General features: G+C 44.1%; 2 protein-coding genes across 10 annotated transcripts in view; one reads left to right on the top strand and one right to left on the bottom strand.

Annotated features, from left to right (window-relative positions):
- The first annotated feature begins 576 nt into the window (after positions 1-576).
- Positions 577-15,052, top strand: CD40LG (CD40 ligand). Its single transcript, XM_020810312.3, has 5 exons — positions 577-865; positions 7,611-7,760; positions 10,682-10,715; positions 12,247-12,303; positions 13,825-15,052. Exons 1-5 carry the CDS (start codon positions 707-709, stop codon positions 14,193-14,195), a joined length of 771 nt encoding a protein of 256 aa, XP_020665971.3. The 5' UTR covers positions 577-706; the 3' UTR covers positions 14,196-15,052.
- Positions 15,053-19,075: 4,023 nt separating this feature from the next.
- Positions 19,076-25,781, bottom strand: part of ARHGEF6 (Rac/Cdc42 guanine nucleotide exchange factor 6) — a 46,577-nt gene continuing 39,871 nt past the window's right edge. For 6 of the 9 annotated variants that reach the window (XM_078380702.1, XM_078380703.1, XM_078380705.1 and 3 more), the window contains 4 exons: positions 24,443-24,532; positions 22,166-22,268; positions 21,307-21,361; positions 19,076-19,928 (listed from right to left, as the gene is read on the bottom strand). In XM_078380702.1, the coding sequence (XP_078236828.1) occupies positions 19,788-19,928; positions 21,307-21,361; positions 22,166-22,268; positions 24,443-24,532 (389 nt within the window). In that variant the 3' untranslated portion in view covers positions 19,076-19,787. Of the gene's footprint in view, positions 19,929-21,306; positions 21,362-22,165; positions 22,269-24,442; positions 24,553-25,781 lie in introns of those variants that run through there. The other 3 variants (XM_020810326.3, XR_013538756.1, XR_013538757.1) reach the window with 3 other exon arrangements.

The following is a 25,781-nucleotide window of genomic DNA, read 5'->3' as shown; positions in this document are numbered from 1 at the left end:
TATAGTAATTTCGTACTGTTTTAAATTTCATATCTTCCTTCTAAGAAATGTTGGGGTCCAACAGTTCTTAGACAGTCCACATTACAAAACTAAATTTGTCTAAGCTTCCATCTGCCTTCTCAAGGAGCCTTAGAAGCTGGTGTTTGTGGGTCAGCTTGAAAGCTTTCTAGCAGTTACTTGTAAGCGGGACCCCAAACTACAACTCCCCGGATCATCTAGGATGGCCCTCCCATGGCCGATGAAGTGGCATCAACCGGCTGTAACTGTATAGTGTAGATAGATGTGCTCGCTGTCTGTTTTCCCGTGATGAAATTTCAGAAACGATGTTTGTCATGGATCCTTCCTTTTGTTCAAGTAGGAAGTAGAAAGGGTGTGTGTGCATGATAGGAAAAAAGAAGAAGAAAGAAAAGAAAATGAAAAAGAAAAAAGATGGAGGAAGAAGAATGAACTCAATGGAAGAGGAGCATACCAATGACTTCAAGACCAAGCTAAAGTGCAAGTGCTGAGTTCAAACAATGGCATTTGTTTTTGCTGTTGTTGTGGGAGATGTGTGTGAACAACTTCGCCACAATGGAAGATGAGTTTTTCCCCAGGAAGCTGTGGGCAGGCATAAGCTCTGCCTCCTTTTTTCTTTGCTATCTTGAGGAGTGAGCTGAGGAGGTGTTCATGCTCCTCACACCCACCAGAGGCTGGAAGACACAAGCTTATGGACTCCTCTGGTGAACCGTATTCTTCGAGCACCCCTCGAACCGCTGGCCTGACGGTCACCATGAAGGCCTTTCTGAGCCTGATCACGGCCTTTGTGATCACCCAGCTGGTGGGGACTTTCCTGTTTGGCTTGTACCTTCATATGAAGCTGGACAAGGTAAGAAGGGACCTGGGGCGGGTTGTTTTCACCAGGAAAGTTTTTGCCTGGAGAGCAGCAAAGGAAGGACTCTCATGGGCGGGAGGACACGTTGGCCAACTCCATTGTTTTATCCCCGTGAGTGGCCAAAAAAGGAATGGGGTCTGTCATTCTATGGATCCTCCTCACCTTTCGTCCGTGATGGGGTGAGCGTTCCACAGAACTGGCCCAAGACAGGAGGCAAAAGGGAGCGTCCCCCATCGGCTATTCTTAATACAGAAATGAATGGACTTCCAGAGTGTTATCTGCACTAGACACAATTCTAGCTATCCGATAACACTTTAATCATCAAGATTCTGGTTTGTTAGCACACTTGAAATTCTCCGCTAGAGACCTCGAGGGTTTGTGGTCTAGGAGAAGAGCACGGGAGAATTCTAAGTTTCCTTAGCTAACTGTAGAGTTTCATAGGGTCAAGCCATGAAATGCTACGGAAATGTTGTAAGCATCAGCTGTGGAACATCAACAGGAGCATCAGCCGTGCCTGAAAGCAGCAGGACAATCTGTAGATGGGACAGGTTGACCCCCTTGGTGACTCTTGGTGTCTCGTTCTGATCAGAGAGAGGAAATTTCTCTCTCTCCCCTCCCATGACATAACGACGGCATCAGTTGGGCCACAAACATTTTCCTTAAATGGATTTCCCAGCAATTTTGCTCCTCATAAACATTCGTGAACTCCCTGATCAGAGATTATGGTGAAGTGAGGGGGGGGGAGAGAAATAATAATAGTGGGGTCAACCACAGGCAAATTTGTCGATGGCTCTTTATGTGGGGTTTAGGAAACCTTTCCCATGACGAAAGTCTACAGGGAGAAGCAAGCAAAGAAAAATAGGCATGCCTTGGGTAAGGTGATTTGCGTGATCAGGGCTTCTGGAAGCTTAGTGACCACTGGATCAAACATTGCAGTTCATCTGGATACCCTAAACTACACTGTTAAAGACGGTTTAGGGCAACCTGGGGAGGGCTTCTTGTTTCAATACCCACCCTGGACTCTGAATCCTTTAATCCCGTTGTGCATCAGGATTTTGAGAGCGTGTTTCAGGCTTCCAGCGAGAAACTGAAAAGTTTGTCCTGCAAAGCTTAAAGTCTGCAAACCTCAGGGCCAGGCTTGCTCATCAAGAGAATAGAAATGGAATCGTTTCCTCTCTCTCTCTGTGTGTGTCATGGAGTAAACATCTTTGGTCCTTTGCGGGGGGTGGGGGGGAACCACAGATCATGTTTCTTTAGGGAATGTACTTTGGAGCTGAAATTAGTTTTCATTTGGGGATGAAGATGCCATGGCCAAGAACTGGGAGCCCAAAAAATGAACATGAAATGGGAAGAAAGAACATTTCAGACATTCTGGTTGAATTCAACATCATTGCATTTCTTCTTCTCAAACCTTACATCTCACGCTAAAAGCTGGGTACCACATCAAAGATTAAATGCGGGGTCTATTCCATGGTTAGCTGCTTTAAGATGCAACTCTTGTGAGCAAAGATGCAGAACCTCTTTCAACACTGGGCTCAGCTACACATTGTAATATTCCTGTTTTTGCGCCGGGTATACCACACTTGAAATCAATTTTAAAATGTCTAAATACACAATATACAACTGAGTGCACTTTAGGTGCTATGGGTTTCGGACTGCAAGGATAACTTGCAGGATGTCCTGCAGTCCGAACTGTTACCCTTTCCCCCTATCCATTTCTGTTTTACATAGCTCTGCATCGATTTAGCGCTATGCTAGTCTGCATCGATTTAGCGCTACGCTGGTAAAACCATTTCTATACATGCATATAAAAATGCATTCAAATTGCAAGGAGAGTGAGGACAGGCTGAACCGCTGTCGCCCCCGCAGTTGAGCTAAAACTCACAATTCTTGCTTCCTTGACCTCTTCCAGTGCACTTGGCAAAAGGAGCCTGAAGTTGCCTCCTCTGGCATGGAGTGTGGGCGATTTCGTGTCTTGCGCTGACCCTGTTCTGCAATGCTCTCCTCCCTGGATTGAGGCCACTTTCTGGAAACTCTGCTTTGCCAGAATGAAGGACTGCACTTTCCCCTTTGCCTCCACTGAATACCTTTTGGATGGAGAAAGCCAGCTTCCATGAGGGTGCGCAAGCTGGCACAAAACCACGTGGCGTTCTATCGATTATTTCCAATAAACCCGAACCGGCTTCCAATTTAATTCAGCCGTGTCGTTGTGCCCTCAGCTGCAGAAATGATCTCAGGGACGCAGGCAAAATAATGGGTCATACCCCACCCATACCCCAAGCCAGCATATTTTTACTGAAAGCTCTTGCTGCCAGTTCCTCATCCTTTGAGGCGGCAGCTCAACCTCTCAGAACGAGGGGGAAATAGAACAAATTTGGGAAGCCAGAAAAGGATTGCTTCATGTGATAGGTGGTGTAGCCATCAGGGGAAGCTCAGAGAAGTTGGCCGGAGCCCCCGGTCCGCACCTTTGACCTTCAAGACTGGAAGCTCCCCACTTCCCCTTTTGACTCGGTCCATGCCTTGCCATAGGAGGCTCATGAGTAACTTTCAGCGTCATGTGCATCCGAGTGGTGGCTATGAAGTCGGACGGATCTCTGTGGAGATGGGGCAAAATAAAAACATCAACGGCCATCCCGTCTCTTGGCTTTGGACCAGTCATTTGGGTGCAGGTTGAAATAGGTGGCCAACTCTGGATGCTAAGCTGCAATGTCTAGAATTAAATATGCTTAACTGGGTGTAATCATTTGGAGACTTAGACTATGCCACTCTTACGAGGACAGGTGAAATTGCCTACATTTAGGCCTGGATTTTCTCTGCGGTCCTTCTGATTTCAGTGGGTTTCTCTGAAGTAGGACTATTTAAAAGACGATGTCTCCCACTATGAGGCGGCTCAGGTGTTAAAGGCCTTTCTCTCCTTCCCACCACCTTCACAGATCTGCTTGGTGGGGACCCAGGAGAGGGCCTTCTCTGTGGCTGTTCCTAGACTTTGGAACTCCCTCCCACAAGAGGCCCGCCTGGCCCCATCTTTGCTGTCTTTCCAAAAGCAGGCCAAGACCTTTCTCTCCAGGAAAGCTTTCTCTCATTGAGTGGCTCCGTGAGTGACTTTCAGATGGACTCTTATGCGTTGCTGCTCTGACTGTGTCTTTAGTCCTACCTGCATTTACCATCTGTCAGAGTGGTATTTGCTTATTCCTTTTCAGTATTTGCATACTTATTGTTTTACCTCTGTCTTTTAATGACATAATCTGCCTCCTTATACTCATAGCTCTTAGCTTTAAATATTGTCTGTCAAGGATGTAAGCTGCCTTGGGTCCTTTTCAAGGAGAAAGGAGGGGTGAAAATATTTTAAATAAACAAATAAGACAAATAATGCAGCCAGCTTGGGAGGGGTCAGGAGGGAAAGTAAGTCTAATTTTTATGGATTATGGCCATTGCCGCTTACTTGTGGTGAATCATCTTACGTTTGTACAGAGGTTCTGAAGAGGAGGTGGGTTTTACTCATCTTCCTCATTACTGTTAGCAAGATAGCAACAACAATAACAATAACAGCAACACCCTGTTAAATGTTGGATGAGTGGGCGTCGAGACGTCGCTCTGTCTGTAAAACCACATTTATTTATTTAGTTATTTACTCTATTTATAGAAAGCCGTCTCCCATGTTTTCTCAAAGGTCAAAGTGACTTGCTTATTTGTTGACTGTCTTTTAAAAATGCCCATCAACTGGAGTTGTTGCGATTGTTGTTACTATTGTATTATTATTATTATTATTAAAATATTTTCCCCCACCTTTCTTCTTAAGAAGGACCAAGATGGCTTACATCATTAAAAGGCAGTATCTAAAACTAAAAACAGTACGTATACAAATACTAAAAAAGATGAAACAAATACTACACTAAAAGATGGTAAGCATAGAATAATTGAGTTGGAAAGGCCATTAAATCGATCAAGACACACTCAAAGCAGTAAGGCAGAGCAATCCATTTAAAAAATCACACTCAGGCAGTTTATTCACTCAGGGAAAGTTTTGCCTGAAGAGAAAGGTCTTGGCCTGCTCGCGGAAGGACAGCAAAGATGGGGCCAGGCGGGCCTCCAGTGGGAGGGAGTTCCAAAGTCTGGGAGCAGCGATAGAGAAAGTGCTCGCCTGTGCCCCCCCCACCAGATGCACCTTGGAAGGTGGTCGGACCAAGATAATCTCCTGATCATCCTAACACCCAAGCAGAATCATAATGGGAGACGCGGTACTTGAGACAGCTTGAAGCAATACCATTTACGGTTTTATAGGTTAGAGGAGAAACTAAGGGAACTAACAATGATAACAAAAGTCAAAATGAGAGACCACATCTCAAGATGCAGAAAAGCGTAAATAATATTTGTTCTGATTGAAAAATACTTAATGTGTTCCAGCACGTGGTCTTTTTCAGGAGCTATATAAGTATATGCATATAGTATATAATATAGTAATATACTACATAATAATATAATATGGTATACAATATATAACATAAACTTTAAAACAAATTAGTCTGTAAACAAAAATCTCAGGTCACTGTACCTGTCTATAACTACCACTCATTTTTATATCCATAAAGACGATACTGCATCAATGAATATACATTTGTCTTTTCACAGCATAATCTAGGATTTTAAAACCAGAATAAAGATTATTTGCATCTTTCTACATCCTGAGACCTCATTTTGACTTATGCTTCATAGGTTAGAACCAGCCAGCGGCGTTGTCTGGGCCATCTATGTTCTGCCAGAAATATAACATACAGTAGCAAAAACAGAAATCAAAAGAAAAAGGCAGCTTTGTCTTTATGCAAAAAACTAAAAAAAAAACAAAAAAAAAAACAAGGATAGGTAATAAGTTTCTTGGACCAATATTAAAACTGGGTCAGCTTTTGAATCCAGAACGACGCTCGCTCAGGCTGACTGTTTCAGAACTTCAGAAATAAAGGTCCTCAGTTCAGGTATTATTTAAATTTATTTATTTATTTAAAATATTTCTATCCCACTGTTCTCCCCGAAAGGACCTAAGGGGGCATTACGCAAGGTAATGTCGAGATGAGGAGAATCAATCCATCATAGCGTGGGGGGAAAAATCTGAGATGGATGACCCACTTTGGTGTCTCTATTCTGGTGACTTTGTTTTAACCACAGGGCCTAATCCTGCAGCATCTGGTTAGGATAATTTTTGGAACAAAGCAGAGGGAACTGGTGGCCAAAGTACCAATGGGAGACTGTGTCTCAAGATGTATAAAAAAGATAGCAATGCACATATTCTTATCTAAAATCCTTAGTCTTGATGCCTTTCGGCAGTGGCCTTCTTCAGGAGCTAGGCAAAAAATGAAAAAAAAAATTAATTTAGAAACAGCTTGAAGAACTCTGCTAAACTCTAAAACTTGCGAGGTGGGATGTAAGAACGTTAACCGAACAGCGCAGAATGAAGCATTTCAGTACATAGAAGCAAATGAAACCAGCAGCAGGATGATGTGCAGAAACGGTGAAGCACTCAAGCAGTAAAATGTTAATTTATTATTAATTATGAACTTTTTAGATTGGATTAGGGTTGTCGCCTCATTGTGGCCAATTAATAGGAATAATTTCATCAGATTAAGGTGTTTGATTCACTTCCAAGTATTCTACTCGAGAAACCCTGAAAAAGGTCACCTAAGTCAGAATTGGCTTGACGGAACATGATGGGGGATGATGATGGTGATAATGATGATGATGATTCACTTTGTATAAATGACCCAGGGGAGCAGCAAGACTTTTGAAGGGAGAAGCACGCTTCCTTGGTTTTGGATAGAGGCCATTTTGGAGAAGGTTTTTGATGAGAGCAAAGGAGGAACGCCTTCTCCTAAGATGGTGTCAGTTGTTCGCCCTTTTCTCTAGGGATTGGCGTTAAAAAAAAAATCTGCCTCTATTTTATAAAAGGCCTTGCTGAATGCATCAGGGAGGTGGTTTAAGATTGGTTCACGTTGGCAGCCTTCGGACTTAATTTTAATGATCAATCTAGAATCTGGGGCTACGATGATTTTGGATTTATCTCTTCCCTCCTGCCCCCACGACCTTAGCTGTGCAATGTACCGCCTGACGAGGAGTCAAAAAGTCACTTTTTAATGCAGTTTCTAGTGCGCCCAATTTTGGATTTTACACACAGACCACAAGTCTTTCTTTCTTTCTTTCTTTCTTTCTTTCTTTCTTTCTTTCTTTCTTTCTTTCTTTCTTTCTTTCTTTCTTTCTTTCTTTCTTTCTTTCTTTCTTCCTTCCTTCCTTCCTTCCTTCCTTCCTTCCTTCCTTCCTTCCTTCCTTCCTTCCTTCCTTCCTTCCTTCCTTCCTTCCTTCCTTCCTTCCTTCCTTCCTTCCTTCCTATTGTGCCAGGTGTCTGAGCCTTCCTCAGTGTGGGCATCAGCTGTGGTGCCTGGGGGATCATGGGAACTGTGATGCCAGCTCTTAGCCAGCCACTTAAGCACTTCAGTCCTCATTCCGCCTCTTCTTGTTCTGGGTGTCCGGTCACCCTTGAGGGAAGGCAACTTTAGGAGGGCTTTTGAGCTACACGAAGTGTTCAAAGAACATTTAATCATTGCCACTCTCCCTGTGACCTTCCACAGCCGGGCAGGGATTTGAACCCAGGTCCTATTCTGACACAACCACCTCCTGCACCGTGTTGGCTTTTCGGCACTTAGTTCTGATGCTTAGGACGACCCATTGACTTTCCTTCCTTGTTCTGTTCCAGTTGGGAGACGAAATGAATTTAGGAGAAGACATCGTGTTTCTCAGAAAGCTGCAGAAGTGTCAGAAGCCACAAGATGGGGACGGCCTGACTTTCCTGGATTGCACAAAGATTTTAAGAACGTTCCAGGACCTGCGGGATCTAACCACCAAGGTAAAAGGATGGCAAGGATCTGTCAAGTGGGCGTATTCATGGGCAGCATGCTGTGTAAAGTATTCTTTAAGGGAGGCCGTGTTCCTCAGAAATGCTAGCAGGATAGCTCAGTGAGTTAGGTCTCTGGCCGCAGAGCTAGAGGCTGGGAGTTCGATTCCGCACTCTGCCTCCTGCAAGTAGAGCCAGCCTGGGTAAGCTACTTCTGAGCGCTCTCGCCCTGAAAAGGGTCGCCATAAATCAGAAACTACTTGAAGGAACACAACTATTATGATGAAGTTCCTCAGAACTATAGTTCCCTCTAGTGGCTAGTTCTGATACTGCACCTTGAAAATACAAAAAAGATGAAAGATGGGACAAAATATATATCCTTTGCCACTTAAGAGTCAGGACTGATAACAAGATGGCATAATACTGTGGAAATACCAGCTTTAAAATTTCCCTTTGAAAATTACATATTTTTGAAAGTAAATAGAAGATAAATCACCTTGTACCAAGAAAGCAATGTGGTGACTACCCATTGCATTGATTGATTGATTGATTGATTTGATTTGTATACATCCATCTAGCTACAAGGCCACTCTGGGCGGTACACGACAAAATAATACAATAACAATGCTAACTAATAACAATGTAAGCATCACAATAATATAAAAAAGTAAGCAATAGACTTATACTGATCATTAAAAGTTAAAACTTAAAAAAAAGAAATACAGTACAGAAGATATTTAATACACTGAAGTGTACCTTGAAGGCTTATCCATGTGGGGAAAAATTCTGCTGTAGTTGGTTACAGTTGGTTGTGCACGAGATCGGGACTGGCCAGATTTTTGTATCCAAACTGTACTGGTTTTAGTCTCTCTAAAAACAGCTTTTTCCTCAAAATTCTTGAGTGGGTGGGGTGGGAATCTTCGAAATCTGCTTCTGGGACTCTAGTTCTGGAACTATTTCTTTTTCATAAACATTATTTCTTAATGAACAGTTCCGATACGGATATGAAAGAGAAGAAAGAAGGGGCATTTTAGTTTCATACTTCACCGTAGGCCCAGATTAGCTTTACTCTCCACGCTTTAGACAAGCTTGCTCTGTTGAAGAGAAGAATTTTTATTTTTTTTGTCTTTCTCTCGTCACCAACCAAGTGAATGATGATGCTATGTCTTCTCAACTCCCCCCCCCCAGCCTACATTGTTCCTGCATGTTCTTCGTTTGTGAAAATTTTACTTGCGATTTGATGTGTCGTGAACTGGGAATAAGTCGCCTTGAAATCAATGGTGCTGCTTAGATTTTGGGTAGATTTGCAGGAGGGTACCCTGCCAGGAAGACTGGCTTTTGTTGGCTTGAAAAGGAAGTGGTGGGGATAGATCCATTTGGGAAAACCACCCCCACCGCCACCTTATGCCACCCAGAGAGGTCTTGGGGTGAAAACACAGGAGCCCTAGAAAAGAAAAAAGTTGGCAACTCTTGTAGAATAGGGAACAACTGAGGACAGGGTGAGTTTGCATTTGCTGCTTAAAATATGGCATTTGCGTTTTTCACACCCTGCTTTTTTATTCACACCTTGAGAGTCATTCTTGTAGTCGTTGCTAAATACACCCTTTCCTCTTCCCGGCATTTTACTGATGCAAAACCAAGAATGACAGAAGCACTTTTCTTTTTTCAAAACTCTGCTTTGTAAGCAGTAAGCTTGCTGCAAATGGCCTTTAAGAAAGAGCCTTTGAGGCCCGTGGGAGAAAGGGAAAGCGCGAGGAAAACACAGCTTGCAAGTAGTTTGTTGATGTAGGAAACAAGAACTTGTTTGCTGAGCTTGGAGTAACTACTGATGCATGACCATTATCTTGCAATAAATTTTCTCCCTCCCCATCCCCAGTAAAGATGGTTTAACTGGATGGCTAACTTACCTCAGCCTCGATCAGTCTAAGTTGTGCTAAACAGGGAGATTTGGGGGTACGGTATGCTGTTTGGGGTGATCTTTGGTATCCACATTCAGTGATCAGCCACACCACTGTTCAAGCCATCCTGTTTAACATGATCTAGCCCCATTTTCTTTCGCTTTAAAAGGAAAGAAAAGGAAAACACAAAAATGTTCTCTTTCTTCATGCCTCGCATAAGCTGCTTAAAAATCTTGAGAAATGGAAAACTACTTTACTGCCCACCTGCAGAGGGAAAGGAGAGGAAGTTTTTCATTTTGCTAATGTAGCCTATCAGCGGTGCTTTGAAAAGCCTTTAAAAGGAAATGCTCTTCCCGAGTACCTCTGATTTGTTTTAGCAACAATGAAAAAGAAAGGGAACACTCCCTCTCCCTTCCCCTCCAAGGATAAGCAGCAAAGAAGCTTTCTGTTTCTCAAGAGGGTTACGCAGCTTTAGCAAAGGAACAGCTAGCCAACCTCTTTGGTTCGATACTAGTGATCATGCATGCTGGAACTAAACCAAAACAGAGCAATTTTGCCAATAGCAAAAGAACACATAGACCCTGGTAGGAATAATAATAAAAGGAACAAGTAGGCATGGATCAGAGCGGGCTGGTTTGCCATGGCATGTACATGGTGTGGTTTCCAGAAAAGGGCACAAACCAACCTGTCCTCAACCTGGACCAAACAGAAGAGCAAATGCCGGTCTAATTGCACCCTAAGACAGATCACCTGCAGATGTACAGCGGGATCAATTTTAGACTATTGCAGATGGCAAGTGCTGTATTAAAGAGGAAGAAGAAATGTGAAGGTACCTAGACTGGAAGTGAGCAAAGTAAAAACCTGAGCTTGCCTGTGCTTCCCATTGTAACTCTGGGAGACGTAATCAAAAGAATCTCCAAACCCCCCATGTTTGAAACTCTTGCTGGCATGGCTTTGCATACTTTTGGTCACCATTTGTAACGACGATCTCTCTCTCTCTCTCTCTCTCTCTCTCTCTCTCTCTGTTTGTTCTAGGTTCCCCAGGAGGGCACCATGGCTTTGCAGAAAGGTAAATGCTTGCTGTCTCGTAGGAAAGGGTCTATGCAAACCCAGCGGAAAGATGCTGTTAGATTGTCCCTCCCAGCGGCCCTAATCAACATGGCCAGTAGCAAAGGATTATGAACTGTCCTTCAGAGGGCTGTGATGGCCCACCTTTGTTATCAGGGGAGGTTGGAATAAGCTGCACAGACAATGCAGTTCACCTGAGGCTGGGGTGCCCAAACTTGGGTCCCCACATGACCTTGGGCTGCAACTCCCGGAAATCCAGGCCAGTGCAGGGAGTGGCGAAGGCTTCTGGGAGTTGTAGTCCAAGAACATCTGGGGAGAACCAAGGTTGGGAGCCACGGATCTAGTGCTTGGAAAGCTACCTTTTTTGAACTGCCGACATCCTCAAAACCACACACACACACACCCAGGTGAATCTGGCCAAATAAGCTTGGAACTTTTTTGCCTCCTTTGTTCTTTGATGTGCAACGAGTGCATTTCCAAGACCACACTCTCTGGAAGGAGATGGAGCTTGGAAGACGTTGCGGTTGTTACATTGCTTTATACTCCACCGTTTCTAGTGCAACTCCCCCCCTTTTCCTCTGCAGATGTTCCTGTCCCTCCAGTTCACCTTTCCATGCCCAAGTCCCAGTTGGACACTCTGTTCCCTGCCCTGCATGCACTCGCAGTGTTACTGAGAGCCTAGTTGCTCATGACATGCATTATGCGGAGTCTTGGGCCTGAATGCAGCTGTGTGGCTGCCAGAGTCTCCATGCTGCAGGTCACAAAAGGCCAAGATGAAACCTCTATCATATCTGAGGAACTGCCATAGTTGTGGAGTGCCTTCTTTGCAGGCAGAAGGTCCCAGGCTTCATCCATGGTGTCTCCAGCCTGGAGGGGGAAGGAGTCCCGTCTCAAAGGCTAGAGAGTCCCAAGGTGGTCCATTGAACAGGACTGACCCAGACAGACCACCAATCTGACCTGGTATAAGACAAGATGCTTCTAATCCCCCCCAATGGAAGTGACCTCTTTGGTCAAAACATGAGGACTAGTAAGGAGGTTGGCATGTCCAAATCTAAGTCTTCGTTCCCAAGTCCCTATTAAAAATAAGCTTTTCCCCCGAGAAAAAAAGGGAGGATGGGGTGGTGGTGGTTCCAAGTCATGAGTCACGTTTGAGTCACTGAAAAAAACAAAACAACCCACTGAGTTGAGTCACCAAGTCCCATGACTCAAGTTCCCATCCCAACAATTCTATTCTATTGGCCAGGGAAGGTCTCAGTTCAAATACCACCCTGAATACATCTATCTCGTCTGATTTGGGAAGCTAAGCAGGGCCAGGGTGACTGATAGGAGACTCCCTAGTAAGGGCAGGTAGGGCTAGGAAAGAACCCTTCCTGGAAGCTCTGAAGATCTGCGGCTGGTCTGGTCATCGTTGGCATTGGATGGATGGGCTAGGGTGGAAGTCCGTAGAAGTAGAAGGTCGTTTCCTCTGCCTGGTGAATGAATGAGACATGTATGGAGGAAGCAAATGAGAATTTTTGTTTTTTAAATTTCAGGGTCCAAGAGGCCGTCAGCAACCATTCACCTGGCCGGACAGCAAAGCAACAGCAAAGGTGAGCTGCGCTGTCAGGCTTCTGCAGTTCTCTGCCGCTGTGAGGGAAAGCATGAGATTAGAGGTGGAACAAAGAGATCAATTCTTTCCACTGATTTATTAAAAAAAAAAACCCGCATAAGAATGAACCTCAATGCTGAAATGGGAGGAATATTTTAATGCAGAATGTAGGTCAAATCCTGCCCACTATACTCTTGAAATTCGTTTCGTTGAGAAGCTCAATGAGGCGCTGTGTGACTGCACATGTAGAACCTCCATGGTCAGGAAGGAGATCTCATGAATGTCGATGATGAGAGATCAGCTGTAGGTGAGGACGAGTGGATTAGTTCTCTGACCCAGCTGGGCGAGGCTCCTTTTTTTTTTGGCTCGCCCCTCTCAGAATCCCTCAGAATTGACCATGCTCGATGGCGGGAGGTTGGCCCCAAAAGGAGTCACTTTGGCAAGCTTGGGAAAAATAATATTTTTGTTGGAGACTGAACTGCAGATCTAAGATGATAATTATTTATTATTATTGATTTTCAACGGTGGAAGCTTCCACCGTTTCATCTGTGGTTCCTGTCTACAGAAGAGGGAGTCTTTTCGGTGGCCATGCTGCGAATGTGGAACTTTAAAAGACACTTGCATGAGTTGATCCTTGACCTGTTCCATCAATGACCCCCTTCTTTAGCATAGTTTCTGTGTGAAACAATCTGACGCGTCCCTCTTGGGGAGGTTGCACCGATGTGAACTTTGCGTACGCAGGTGCCCAAAATTTGTGTACATTTTGTTTCGGATTTCATCTACTCCTCTTATTTATATACTTTATGCATTCTCCTTTTTACCATAAACCACATCGTCATTGTTGTTGTTATGGCATAGGATATAAATATATTGTAAATGCAGGGAAAACGTGAACACAGAACGGGGAGTTCCCGTTTTCAGAGAGGTTGTATCTTTTCATGGGAATAGATATTCCCATGGAATTAGGTTGCATGCCCTGTTGATCTTATTAAGCAGAAGAGTTCTGATTTGCGTGTTTTAGTTTGATTTAATTGTTTGTGTGTTTTTTGGGCTGCTGTAAACTGCTGAGAATAGTGCACCTCATTAGTGGGGGGTAAACAAACAAACAAACAAATGGTAAAAAAATGTTCTTAGAATAAAACATACCTGACAGGTATGGGGTCTCCAGATGTTCTTGGACTACAGCTCCCAGAAATCCTGGCCAGCACAGCTAATGGTAAAGGCTTCTGGGAGTTGTAGTCCGAGAAGATCTGGGGAGACCCAAGGTTGGGAACCACTGATCTACATGGTGTCGCCATTTGAACATTAAATGCTGGCTTGCATTTGGGGGATGTTATCTGAAGACCCAAGTGAGCCATGGACCTTACTGGGTGACCCAGGACCTCCCTCTGATCTCCCTCGCAGAGCTGTTGTGAAGGAGGGGGAGAGGAGGAGAACCATGTATGCCATCTTGAGCTAACAGGACAAAAAAAAAGAGACAGAAAAGTAATGAATGAAATAATCATCCTCTTCTTATCTGCAGTTTTACAGTGGAAAACAGCGACCTACGCTTCCCTGGACGATACGTTTTCCTTCCAAGACGGCAGAATCAAAGTCGCCAGAGCCGGACGGTACTACGTCTACTCCCAGGTGGCCTTTTGCCCGAACCCTTCGCCGCACACCCCCTTCAGTGTTTACCTGTACCTGAACCTCCCTTTTGAGCTAGATCAGCTGCTGTTGAAAGGGGTGGGGACCCACGGGGGCTCGGTCAACCTGTGCGACCGCCAGTCGATTCATCTCGGGAGAGCTGTAGAACTTCAAGCTGGCCACGAACTCTTTGTGAACGTGACAGACTCCTCCAGGGTGAATTTCGACCACGGAAGCACCTTTTTCGGCATGTTCGAACTTCCTTAAAAGATGTTGAGAAACATGGCTTTGTTGAACAAAGCCGTTGTCCCTTCACTCCCACTCGGCAATATTTATAACCCACTTCCTCTTTGTTTTGTTTTTCCCCTGCCCTGCCGGGTGTTTTATTTATTGATACATGGCAGTCTATGAATCCTCAGACGCACAATGTAATTCTCGAACCTTGATCAGTGGTGTCAGGAGTTTGATAATCCTTGGCGAGGGTGGCTGATACGACCCTACACGAGAACTTGTGTGCAGGCACATCAAGTTTTAAGGTTGCTTCCTCTATTGCTTTTTATTAGCCGAAGGGTCTGTGACAAAGCTATGAAAGCATGAAACTCATGTTTCAATGGTATCCAATGTGTAGTTGTGGCGCAACTTTAGTATAGGTACGTTGTACGTTCGTTTGACTGCAGAAGCTTTGCTCCTAGGTAGGTCCACACAAGAATGGAGAAGTCTTCTTTTAAAAACCCGGAGACTTCCTGCTGGGTTTGGTGCCTGCTGAAGTCTCAGGGAATGCTATTTTTTTTGGGGGGGGGGGTGTCTCAAGACCGGGAGGAATATCCCAAGGGACAGGACAAGACCATTTGATTTCCCCCACTGCCCAAATCATTTTGTATGACAATCTCTTTATTTGAGGGGTGGGTGGGTGGGAAATCGAGAACAGTATGAATTTGAGAAAATCCATAGAATTTTGGATTTTGATGGGAAATTGCCTCAAAATCCTATTTGATTCTTTAGGGAGCATGGGCAATCGATTTTGCCATATTTTAAATGGCCCTTCCACCCAATTTTGTTGATTTATTTTTTAAAATATATATATTTTGGACACTAGGGGGCATAATTTAAAGCTTTTCCAGTTTTTTAAAAAAATACTTTTTTGTAAGGAAAAAAACACACCTTTTTGAGGAGCGGGTGTTTCAGAACTAGGTCCAAGGATGATGTGTGAAGATCTTGGGAGATTTCTCTCTCTCTCTCTCTCTCTCTCTCTCTCTCTCTCAAGCACCCTCTTAAGTACCAAACAAACCCTCCTCTCCATCAAGGAGAGAAGGGACTGTATATATTTTGAGCTCTTCCTTGGGTAGTGAATTTCCATGGCAGTTTTATGCTGTGACCTTTCAGTGAAACCTTTGTTTGCGTGTGCTTTGCAGCCATGCCTCAGGGCTTTCCAAAGCAAGGAGTAAAACAGATGCAGCAAAATAGGGTTAAAGCCATTTGGAGGACAAATCTCAGGGTCACACTGCTGGCGGATTCTGGAATTTACCATCCAAAAGCCTGCTGTAAAGGTTATTGTTCCAAATTCTGGCCAGTCCTGGATTGGTGTCATTCTTGTACACTGAGGAATAAAAGCTGATCCTCTGCAGCGTCTCAGAGACACAGATGTGCAAGGGTTTTCCCACCCCAGAAAGTCCTTCTGGAATGTTTGGAAGCATTGCTCCAAGCCTTAATTCAGAAGGGATTGTTCCTAGTTCCCTAAATTAAGTCGAAGGCACTCTTTTTAAAAGCAAGCAAGCAAGGATTGCTTTGACACTTGGCTTGTATTCAGTAATCGGAGCTGTGCACAATTCATTGTTTTCGTGGTTGCACATTGTCACAGTGAGTGTACAGATAGGATATGGCGCAGTGAATTTACTGTACTGGACAATGGTGTGATCCGGCACACTGCCTAAACATTATTTTGGATTTAGGCTTGGATGTTCATTTCCTGCAAAATATCCCTTTTGACCTGTTATCCCCTTTGATCAGTGATCAAGGTGTATTTTTCAATCCATTAAAAACCTGCCGCACCTCTTTGCAGCCATTGACAATTCGAGATGATCTCTCCGACCCGTTTTCGACTTCCATAGCAGAGCTATCATGTTTGAATATGGTATTTCTCTGCTCCTACTGACTTTTGGTGGATGGTTTTAAGTCGGTATCTTAAAAGGTTTCCCAGATGGTACTTTATTATTTTATATGAGCTGCCTGAAAGACTGGGATAATATGCATATATAACTTGCCTTAGTAACGTAGGAATTTTAAAGTGTAACTAGTAAAGTTACAAAATTGACTTGGAGGTCTTCTGTGGAAACTGGTAATAAAAAAATATAATAAATGTTAATATTTTTAAATGATATTACACTTATTGGAGCTTGGAAGGCTGGTGAAATAAATAAAGCATAGTCTTCTACTTGAAGGCACTCATTTATTTAATCAACTGTAAAAGAAAGATGATTTTACTTCAGTGTTTCAGCTTAGAACCATTGTGCTGTTTTTTTTTTTTTTACCAAAATGTCGATAAAACTGGGGTGGGGGAGGGGAAAGGGCAGTGACGGTTTGGATAGGGGGAAAATAATCACAGGCACGTGTAAACTTTCTTTCCTTTAAAATCCTTCTTTATTTTGTTGAAAACCACAGTTTAAAAATTGCTCAAAATAAAAAATAGTTTAGAAAAAGTTTAACTTGCATCAGTTGTCATGACACTAAAGAAAAAAGATGGAGGCGTGGAAAACAGAAGGCAACAGGATAACGTGGGGGTGTCATTGCAACCTAATTACAAAGCGCTGTAAACAAATAATATAATATCCATATATATGTGTGTGTGTGTGTTGTATATTTTCATGGAACACTGCAACTGGGGTAACATGGCTTCAATTCCTTTATACAGCTGTCTGTCCTTCCTGATATTTACAGTTTGATCCTATGGACGTTTATTCACAAGTTAAGAGAACTTCCTCAAGAGTAGGTTTAGGATGGCAGGCTTCTACTTCCTTAAACACATGTACAGACAGACAGAAAAACAGAAGGCATTCACACCTGATACGTACAGTGCAAGAGAAGAACGTTTGAACACGATGACCAACAGTACCTGGGGCTCAGTATTGCCTTTCCTACACACACAAACACAGGCTGTCCAGATTTAGGGGGGAGGACGTGTCACCAGAAGACAAGACTCCCTGGAAAAATGCGGTAATGTTAGCAAAAGTTGAAGGCAGCAGGAAAAGAGGACCACCTTGTGCCACGTGGGGTTGACTCAGCCAAGGAAGCCACCAACCTTGTGGCTGGAAGACCTGCAAGTGTCAGGACCCTTTGGAGGTCATGGTTCCACAAGATCGCCATCGGTCAGGACAATAAGCATTTTGTGGCACAGTCCAGACCACGCATGCAAGAGGTTCTACTTGACGGGACATGTAGTACCACACATAAGGAAGGCAAGATTGCATGGAAGGTTGGGTTGTGGCCCTCCAGATGGTCTCCCTGGAATCCTTCTACCACGACTCTCTACATGAAACCCAATCCAGAATGAGGGGGTTACGGTTCACCCAGTGGTCAAGCTTTGTGGCTCACGCCCTTTGTCAGCCCGCCTTTCCCACTCAGTGGCACTTGATCTTTTATTTCTCTTTTCCCCTTCTGCTGTGCCAAGATGGAAATGGACTTTCGCTTATAAACAGCAGCTTTGTTGGGGCACTTTTCTGACAGGACCCTTGGCCAAATGAGTGAAGGCTACATAATTCCTCTTGTTGTGGGTGGATTAGGAAGGTTCGTGCCAGAGTCCACCCATGAAACCTTAGTTTTGCTTTTGCTTACAAACGTTGCCTAATCAAAGTCTAATAAATTAAATAAAGGCAAAATGAAGAACCTCTTAGGAAACATGCAGGTCACCATGCCTAGAGGCAGAACCAGTGGATTTGCATATCGTTACGGTTAACTAGTATTGTCTTTCTAAACATACACAGAAAAGAAGACACCTTCCCAGAAACACACATTAAAATATCTATAATCTTTTCTCATCCACGTGAGAGGTGGGTGAACATTCACTCAGCTTGATTGTGCAAAAAGGTACACCTGAAATATATATATATATTTATTGGCATCCTATGATAATAGAATATATTCTCCTACATTTTTAAAAAAATTCTTCTGGCTATGAAGCAAAGAGCATCCACTTTCTGTGGGCTTGCCCTCCTCTCTCAAGGAAGAGGGAAACCATCAGCAAATACTCTGTTCAGAGTTATATGAACAGATAGGGCTCACCAATTAACAATCTACATCAATAGACTGAATGAGTTTTAATCCATCAGTTTAATCAATTTCTCCTCCCTCCTTTGATTTTAAGACGATGGAAATATATGTCGTGGGATGGACCCTCTGAGAACAGGATTTCTTTTGCACAGGTGAGGGGGAACGGACTACAGATCAGCATCACTGCAGGTACGTTCTCTGTGGAAGTTCCCCTTTGACTCGACATTTTCCATTTAAAAGGTTCACTTGACCAAAGAACAGAGGCCTAGTCAATACCCAAGGCTGTGGAAGCTGGTGGCTCTCACTTTATGGGTGGTGGCAGTGACGAATCCACTCCGAGTTTCATTCCGAACTTTACAACAGCTATTGACAATGTGGAAGGGTGCAGGTTGAGGCCCGTGAGGGGCTCCTGTGCAATGAAGGCCAAAACCCGCCCTTGTGAAACTGGAGTGACCAGCCTCCGCTGACCCAAAGGGGATGCCCCGCACGGTTGCCTCCCAGCATCGGCCACCCTAAGGCACTTGCCCACTCTTCCTAACGGAAGGGCCGGGCCCTGCATAGACTCACATACATACAAGGAGGGGGTTGTTGTGCATCCACCTCACGGTTGCCTCTTAACCTTTCCTGATGCGGCAACAGCGACAAAGTGGGTTCGCTCAGAGAAACCAGACCCCCTAAGAAATGATAACACCGGGGTGCTCCGTTGCATATTTTCATCCATAGAAAGGTCATGCAAGAAACTATGGCATTGCTGTGCTCTGTATCTTACATTCAGGGCATTATTATTATTATTATTATTATTATTATTATTATTATTATTATTATTATTATTATTATTATTATTATTATTATTATTATTATTATTATTATTATTATTATTATTATTGTTGTTGTTGTTGTTGTTGTTGTTGTTGTTGTTGTTGTTGTCGTTGTTGTCGTTGTCATTGTCGTTGTCATTGTTGTCGTTGTCGTTGTTGTCGTTGTTGTCGTTATTATTGTTATTGTTATTGTTATTGTTGGGCTGGAGGAAAAAATTGAACTTGTTTTCCTGATTATCTGGGAAATAAAAGTGCAAATTATCTTTGGCTTTCAGTTGGTTGCCCTTCAATACCGTTCTTTCCCTTCCTCTAAGGGACTCCTAAGGGAATAATTTAAGTAAAAGTCATTTTAAAAGAAAGAAGCCATTAAGAAAAAAAAAAGAAAGAAAGGAAGGAAAAAGAAATGGAGGGTGGTGGGAAAGGAGAGAAAAGTGCTTTTGCATTTCCTCTAAAATTTCCACTCTGCCCGTCGTCACCCGAGAGCAGCCGCCGCTGGGTGACAAAAGCCACCACGCTCCACGATGACGCTGGAAATTACGGGCAGGTTTTGATGATTCAGAACCCAGTTTTGACTCTTGTGGAGGTGTCACCCTGGGCTTCTCGAAAGGAAGGGGGGGGAAAGATCGAAGCCACCTCCGTGGTTCAGAACACAACAAAACAACTCGAACAAGCAAAACACACACACACACACTGGGAAACCAAAGCAAGGATTCAAAGGCGCCAACGACGATGGCAGGAAAGTATCTGACATCAATCTGTGTGCAAAGCGCCTAGGAAATCAAGCCAGAATGGATGACCTCCGCCCGGTGTCTTCCCTGATACACTCGTCGGCTTGCTTGAGGAGCCTTCGAACTAATTTCTCCAAATCTTTGCGGGATTTCAGTTCTTCTTCCAGGCACTGCTTCATCCTTTTGTTCTCCTATAGCACAGGTGGAGGGGTCAGGAAGAGGACATATGAATCCTAGAATCCTAGAGTTGGAAGGGGCTTCTAAAGCCACCGAGTCCGACCACGTGCTCAGTGCAGGAACCCAAATCCAAGCAGATCGGACAGACGGCGGTCCAATTTTCTCTTGAAGGCCTCCAGTGCTGGAGCGCTCAACACCTCCCGAGGTCATGAGTCCCATTGTCGTACTGCTCTAACAGTTAAGACTTTCCCCCCGATATTCACCTGAAATCTGGGTTCCTGTAGCTTGAGCTCATTATTAAATGTCCTGCACTCCATGATGGTCGAGGACAGATTCTGCCCCTCTTCTGCATGACTTTTTAAATATTTAAAAAGTGCTATCCTATCTCCCCTCAGTCTTCTTTTCTCAAGGCTAAACAGAAGGGAACAAGCACCTCGAGATTTGGAGACCCTACTTCTGTTAATGCATCCTAAAATCGCATTCGCCTTTTTTTGCAGCCACGTTGCACAGTTGGCTCCTATTCAGGTTTTGATCTACAACAATTCCAAGACCCTTCTCACTCAAGTATTGTCCGTCTTGTAACTGTGCCTTTATTAAAGCACATTTATCCTGATCAATATCTGAGATAGGGTGGGCTGCATCTCTGAGGAGCCACTCAGTCGTTGATTTCTGAAAACACTTATTGCATTTTAATTATACCCTCCTTACAAAAGCTCAGAGCAGCATGTAGAACCGTCAGTCTGTCACGACTTTCGCAATGACCTTCTGGGGTAGGTTTACGGGGAGAGGCCATGGCAGAAGTCCTATTGCTTAGTGTAGTAAGTTTCACTAAAGAAGCCCCATTGAATCAGTAGGCATTTGGTGAATCAACAACACCGTAAGTTCCATCAATTCAAATGCATCTACCCCTATTGTGAATTACTACTCTAAAGTAAGTCGCAACTGGAGCGGGCCCATTTGAATCCATGGAGGAGTTGACTCCTGAAATACTTACTGATTCAATGCACCTGCTCTCGTGAAACATACCAGGCCAAGCAACAGAATTTCCGCCAGTGGCTGGCTGTAAAAGATGTAAGCCTTCCTTGACTTACATCTTAGAGGTCTACAAAGGTATTGCCTGCTTCTGCATTTATGATGGGCTCAAGTCACCCAGAGAATGTTTTGCACTCTACTCTTTCCGGCCTCCCTGTATGACCTGTGGCATTACAGGGCATGAAAAAACACTGTGTAGCAGCCATTGCTAACACCTTTTCCAACCCACGGTTTTCCGGTTTTCCATCCCTTAAAAATTTGAAACAAAACGACAAAACTGGATCCTCAGTAGGCTGAATCGCCTGGCGCAAAAGGTAGGGTGCCCGTACTGCCCTGGCACAGAGTGATATTTTTGATTACCTGTTTAAGTTCCTTGACCTCGTCTTTCAAAGCGTAGACGGTGTCCACCAGACTCCTAGGGAACAAGCAGGCCATCAGCTTGGAAGGACTAAAGTCCGTGGAGAAGACTCCTGGACTGGAGATCTTAATATTTTCTCAAACTTCTAGTAGGGCTGCCTTCCCCTCGCCTTAGACCTTTGCAAACTTTAGAATATCTTCTGAAGCCCTTCTCTAGACGTCTCAACACATGAGATGCGGCTCTCTTGTTTTGTTTGAGTTGAACTGTCTTACGTTTGTGCATATGGTGTTTGGGCAGCTTTAAAAGTGGCTTCTTTAGCAATTTTTAAATTAACAAATAAAATTAAATGTCTTAAGCGGTACCCAAAGAACCAACTGTGTGCCCCTAAGAAAGAGGGGGCAAAGCAGACTTCAAGTTTATACAGTCTGCTTTAGTTTTTGTTAAAATCCGGATTGTCATCTGAACACACTGAGCCCAGGAACTAATTAAGTGGCATAGTTTAGCATTTCGTTAGAAGCAGAGCTACTTAAGATGCAAACTACGTCCATTTATCCTAGCAGAAGTTTGTTTCAATCTGCATTTACAAATAGGCTTGCTTCTGTTTTTCGATTGGTCACCGACAGGCGAACATGGGCTTCATTTTCAAGTCTGATTGCTAGGGCATGAGGGTTTGAAGGATTTGCATGCCCGGAAGGAAAAAAAGGTTGGAAGTGCAGGAAACATGCATTTCCCTTGACATGTGATTTGACTCTCACCCAGAACACACTCAAACGACTTTTGCTCTCCCCTCCCTGTTCTCTTGGCTTCAAAATGGCTTTGATACCAAGTCCGCCTTTATACTCTGAAGCTGATTTTACTCACTTCTCTTCTGTGATAGTTTGCCCGTTGCTTCGCGTTTCCTCCGTTATGATCTTTTCCTCTTCTGGAAGCAGGACCTGGGGCATGGAGTCTTTACGGGAACCTGTTGTCAAAAGTCAACGAGTCAAAGGATAAATTATGGGGAGCTTCCATAATAAAAATGAATGTTGTTACAGGCTAGCCAGAAGCCTCTCTCTCACATTTTTTCTCTTCGTCTTTCTTCCTTCTCTCTCAGATATATACATTTTCCTAAAGTTTTATGTCTCGGATTGCTAGTTCTACAGACTAGCTGGGTTTGGTCACAGGGATCACACACCACCCCTCTGTTACAGCAGCTCACTGGCTGCCAGTCGGTTTCTGGGCACAATAATTAAAGTGTTGGTTCTAACCCAAAAAGCCCCATCTCAAACACCGTGATTTTCTTTATGAGCCTGCCTTTGTGTTGAGATCATCAGAAGAGACCTTTTTCTCAGTCCCGCCACATTTACAGTTGTGTTGGGTGGGGACACAGGAAAGGGCCTTCTCTGTGGCTGCTCCCAGACTTTGGAACTCCCTCCCACTGGAGGCCAGGCTGGCCCCATCTTTGCTGTCTTTCCACTAGCAGGCAAAAACCTTTCCCTTCAGGCAGGCTGTTCTTTAGTGACTGGCTGGCTAGGAGACAGTAAATGGCACTGTTCATATTTTGTTTCTTCTAAACCTGTTTTTCGCCATGCTTTAAACTAACTTTTTAAATATAATGTTATTAATTCTTTAAAAATATTTGTGCATGTGCTGTTTTTCACTTCTAACATTGTGTTTTTAACGAGGTAAGTTGCCTTGGGCCAATTTTAAGGAGAAAGGCAGAGTAAAAAATATTTTAAATCCATCTGTCCGTCCGCCAAATGCTACTAATAAAGGACGCCTTTCCCTTTTAGCATTTCTCTTTACTAGACAGTAGAAGGCTTTCAGAAAACTTGACATCTCTGAGAACCCCTAGCTATGCTCCTTGCCTCAGAAGAAGCTCGCACCTCAGCCAGGAAGCAGTTTCTCTGAAACTCACAGCAGATCAAGCGATAGCACCTTCTGCTTCCTATCGAAAGTCGACTTGCATGCTGAGATTAGCATCTCTTTGCTCTCTCAGTGGGCGGGGAGGGGAAAGAAAAGGGATTCAGAAGTTCTGCTGTTGTTGCATCTCTTTGGTGCCCTGTTCACAACTGTATCGCCAGGCCGGCCTCCTTCAAAAGTTTCGATCCACCACTAGAGATGGGCGCGAACAGCCAGTTCGTGCCAGTTCGTTTATCCGCCGAACACGTGTTTGACACTTCCCGGCCCCGCCTCCTCCATTGGGTGTCCACTCAGAGGCACCGCCCAGAGGAGGCGGGGCAGGGAATCCCAGGGCGCTGCCTCTGAGTGGGTGGCCAGTGGAGGAGGCGGGGCTTTGAATTGCCCAACGCTTGTTCGGCCAATAAACGAACCAGCACAAATTACCAAATCAGTTGTTCGTGCCCATCGCTACCCACCACTAATCCAGTAGAAATGACTGGAGGAAAAAAACTTGCACAGGATTAGGTTGATAGAGGGGAAAACAGAATCTGCAAAGTTTGTTTGTTCATGTTGTCTCATTCGTAGGCTGCCTTAAGGGGACCCAAGGTGGCTCACAATGTTAAAACAAGTAATACTAAAAACACAGATTAATACATTCCAGATTTAAGAAAAGTAATTGAACTGCAAAAATAATTAATCATCCATTTAATAATAAAACACACTGAAAACTTTCAAAGTAAATTTAGGAAAGCAACCCCACCCCACCCCGCCACTCCCAAAACAACCCAGTCATGGTTATTGAACACCTGCCTAAAAGAGGAAGAAGTGGTCTTTAACAGCTGGCAGAAGGATAGAAGGGACAGCAAACACTTTGTATGTGATTAGGGCTTCAAAAAGGAATCAGGAAGATCCGGGGAGGACAGATCGACTGATGGCTCTTAGAGGTCATTGGTGAGGATGACCCGGGGGTTCTCCTAGGAAATTGCCCACCCTTGCAGTAAGGAGATCTGTTCCAGAGGTCCTTACATGGACTAGGGTAAGGGGCAGGGCGCACAACCTCCTACCCGTGTACAATCCGTATGAGAAAGGACCGACCACAAATTTAAAATGCCAGGCAACCTCCTCTTCCTGGTTGCCAACAGGATCGTGTGGCGCATCCCTTCACAGAATGCCCAAAGCCCTTGACCCAGTTTGGGTGAAGAGATAATGGCCCGGTGAAAGCCGTTAGGCGCGGCGTGTTGCCTTCAAGCCACCCACCTGGACTGAGGTTCTGCTGGAAGCTTGTGCCAGTACAATAGGCCTCGATCACTTTCAGGATCTGTGCGTCTTCTTCTAAGGCAGCCGTACCTGGGAAATGTGGGGGGAAACTGTAAGAATTTAACCGCTGAAACAAATTTAAATCAGCAACAAAAGATGATTTCACAATGGGCTTCCCAGCATTGGGCTTTATGTTGTGCAATTGCTTGGTTTTAATTTGAATTCATCTGTAACCAGTCTGATGTCAATTGCAGGGTAAATGGCCAGTGTTTACTTTTTGCAACTTGTTAGTGGGTCCTAATAATTAACGTCTGGCTGAACAAGTCATTGAGTTTGGTATCTAGATGCCAGGAGTTTGATTCCCCACTCTGTGGGAGAACAGTCAGCCTGGGTAGCCTTGGGCTAGCTGCACAGTATCAGAATTCCCCCAGAAGAAGGGAATGGAAGGGAAACCACTTCTAAGCCCTCTCTACCTACAAAACTCAGAAAGGGACAAGGGCCACCATAAGCCAGAATCCACTTGATCCCATGTAATTTACATTATTTATAATTAATATCACTTTTGGATTTTTTTAAATAAAAATGTAAGTTCCTGGTATTAGTGTCAACTATATATTTATTAATTTGCTGCTTTCCTTTGTTTATTTTCTCTTAAAAACCAACCAACCAACCAACCAACCAACCAACCAACCAACCAACCAACCAACCAACCAACCAACCAACCAACCAACCAACCAACCAACCAACCAACCAACCAACCAACCAACCAACCAACCAACCAACCAACCAACCAACCAACCAACCAACCAACCAACCAACCAACCAACCAACCAACCAACCAACCAACCAACCAACCAACCAACCAACCAACCAACCAACCAACCAACCAACCAACCAACCAACCAACCAACCAACCAACCAACCAACCAACCAACCAACCAACCAACCAACCAACCAACCAACCAACATAATTGAACTGTAAACCGCCAAAGCACTATGGAGCGGTATTCAAGGAGTGCCCACTTTTGATTGGAGATACCTGTTCATTTTAATCGAGAAGTAAATGCTCAGATGATTACATTTCAGCACCGCGTCCCCCAACCTGGCACCGTCTGAATGTAGTGTATCAAAACTACCATCAGCCCAAAATATTGCACCCATCCAAGTTAGGGAAGGCTATTTTGCAAGCTGGTCTCACTGCTATAAGGCAGTACAGGAGGACCACAGTATCCACGAGGGATCGGTTTTAAGCTTCCCCCATGGATTCTGAAAAACATGGAAGCATTGAATGCTGTACATGGCACAGTCTCTGGATTCCCATAGTGGCCTTTTCTTGTAA

The sequence above is a fragment of the Pogona vitticeps genome, chromosome 11, assembly GCF_051106095.1.
Source record: "Pogona vitticeps strain Pit_001003342236 chromosome 11, PviZW2.1, whole genome shotgun sequence".
NCBI classification, from domain to species: Eukaryota; Metazoa; Chordata; class Lepidosauria; order Squamata; family Agamidae; genus Pogona; species Pogona vitticeps.
Note: the sequence above shows the minus strand (reverse complement) of the source record. Positions and strands in the feature narration are given on the sequence as shown.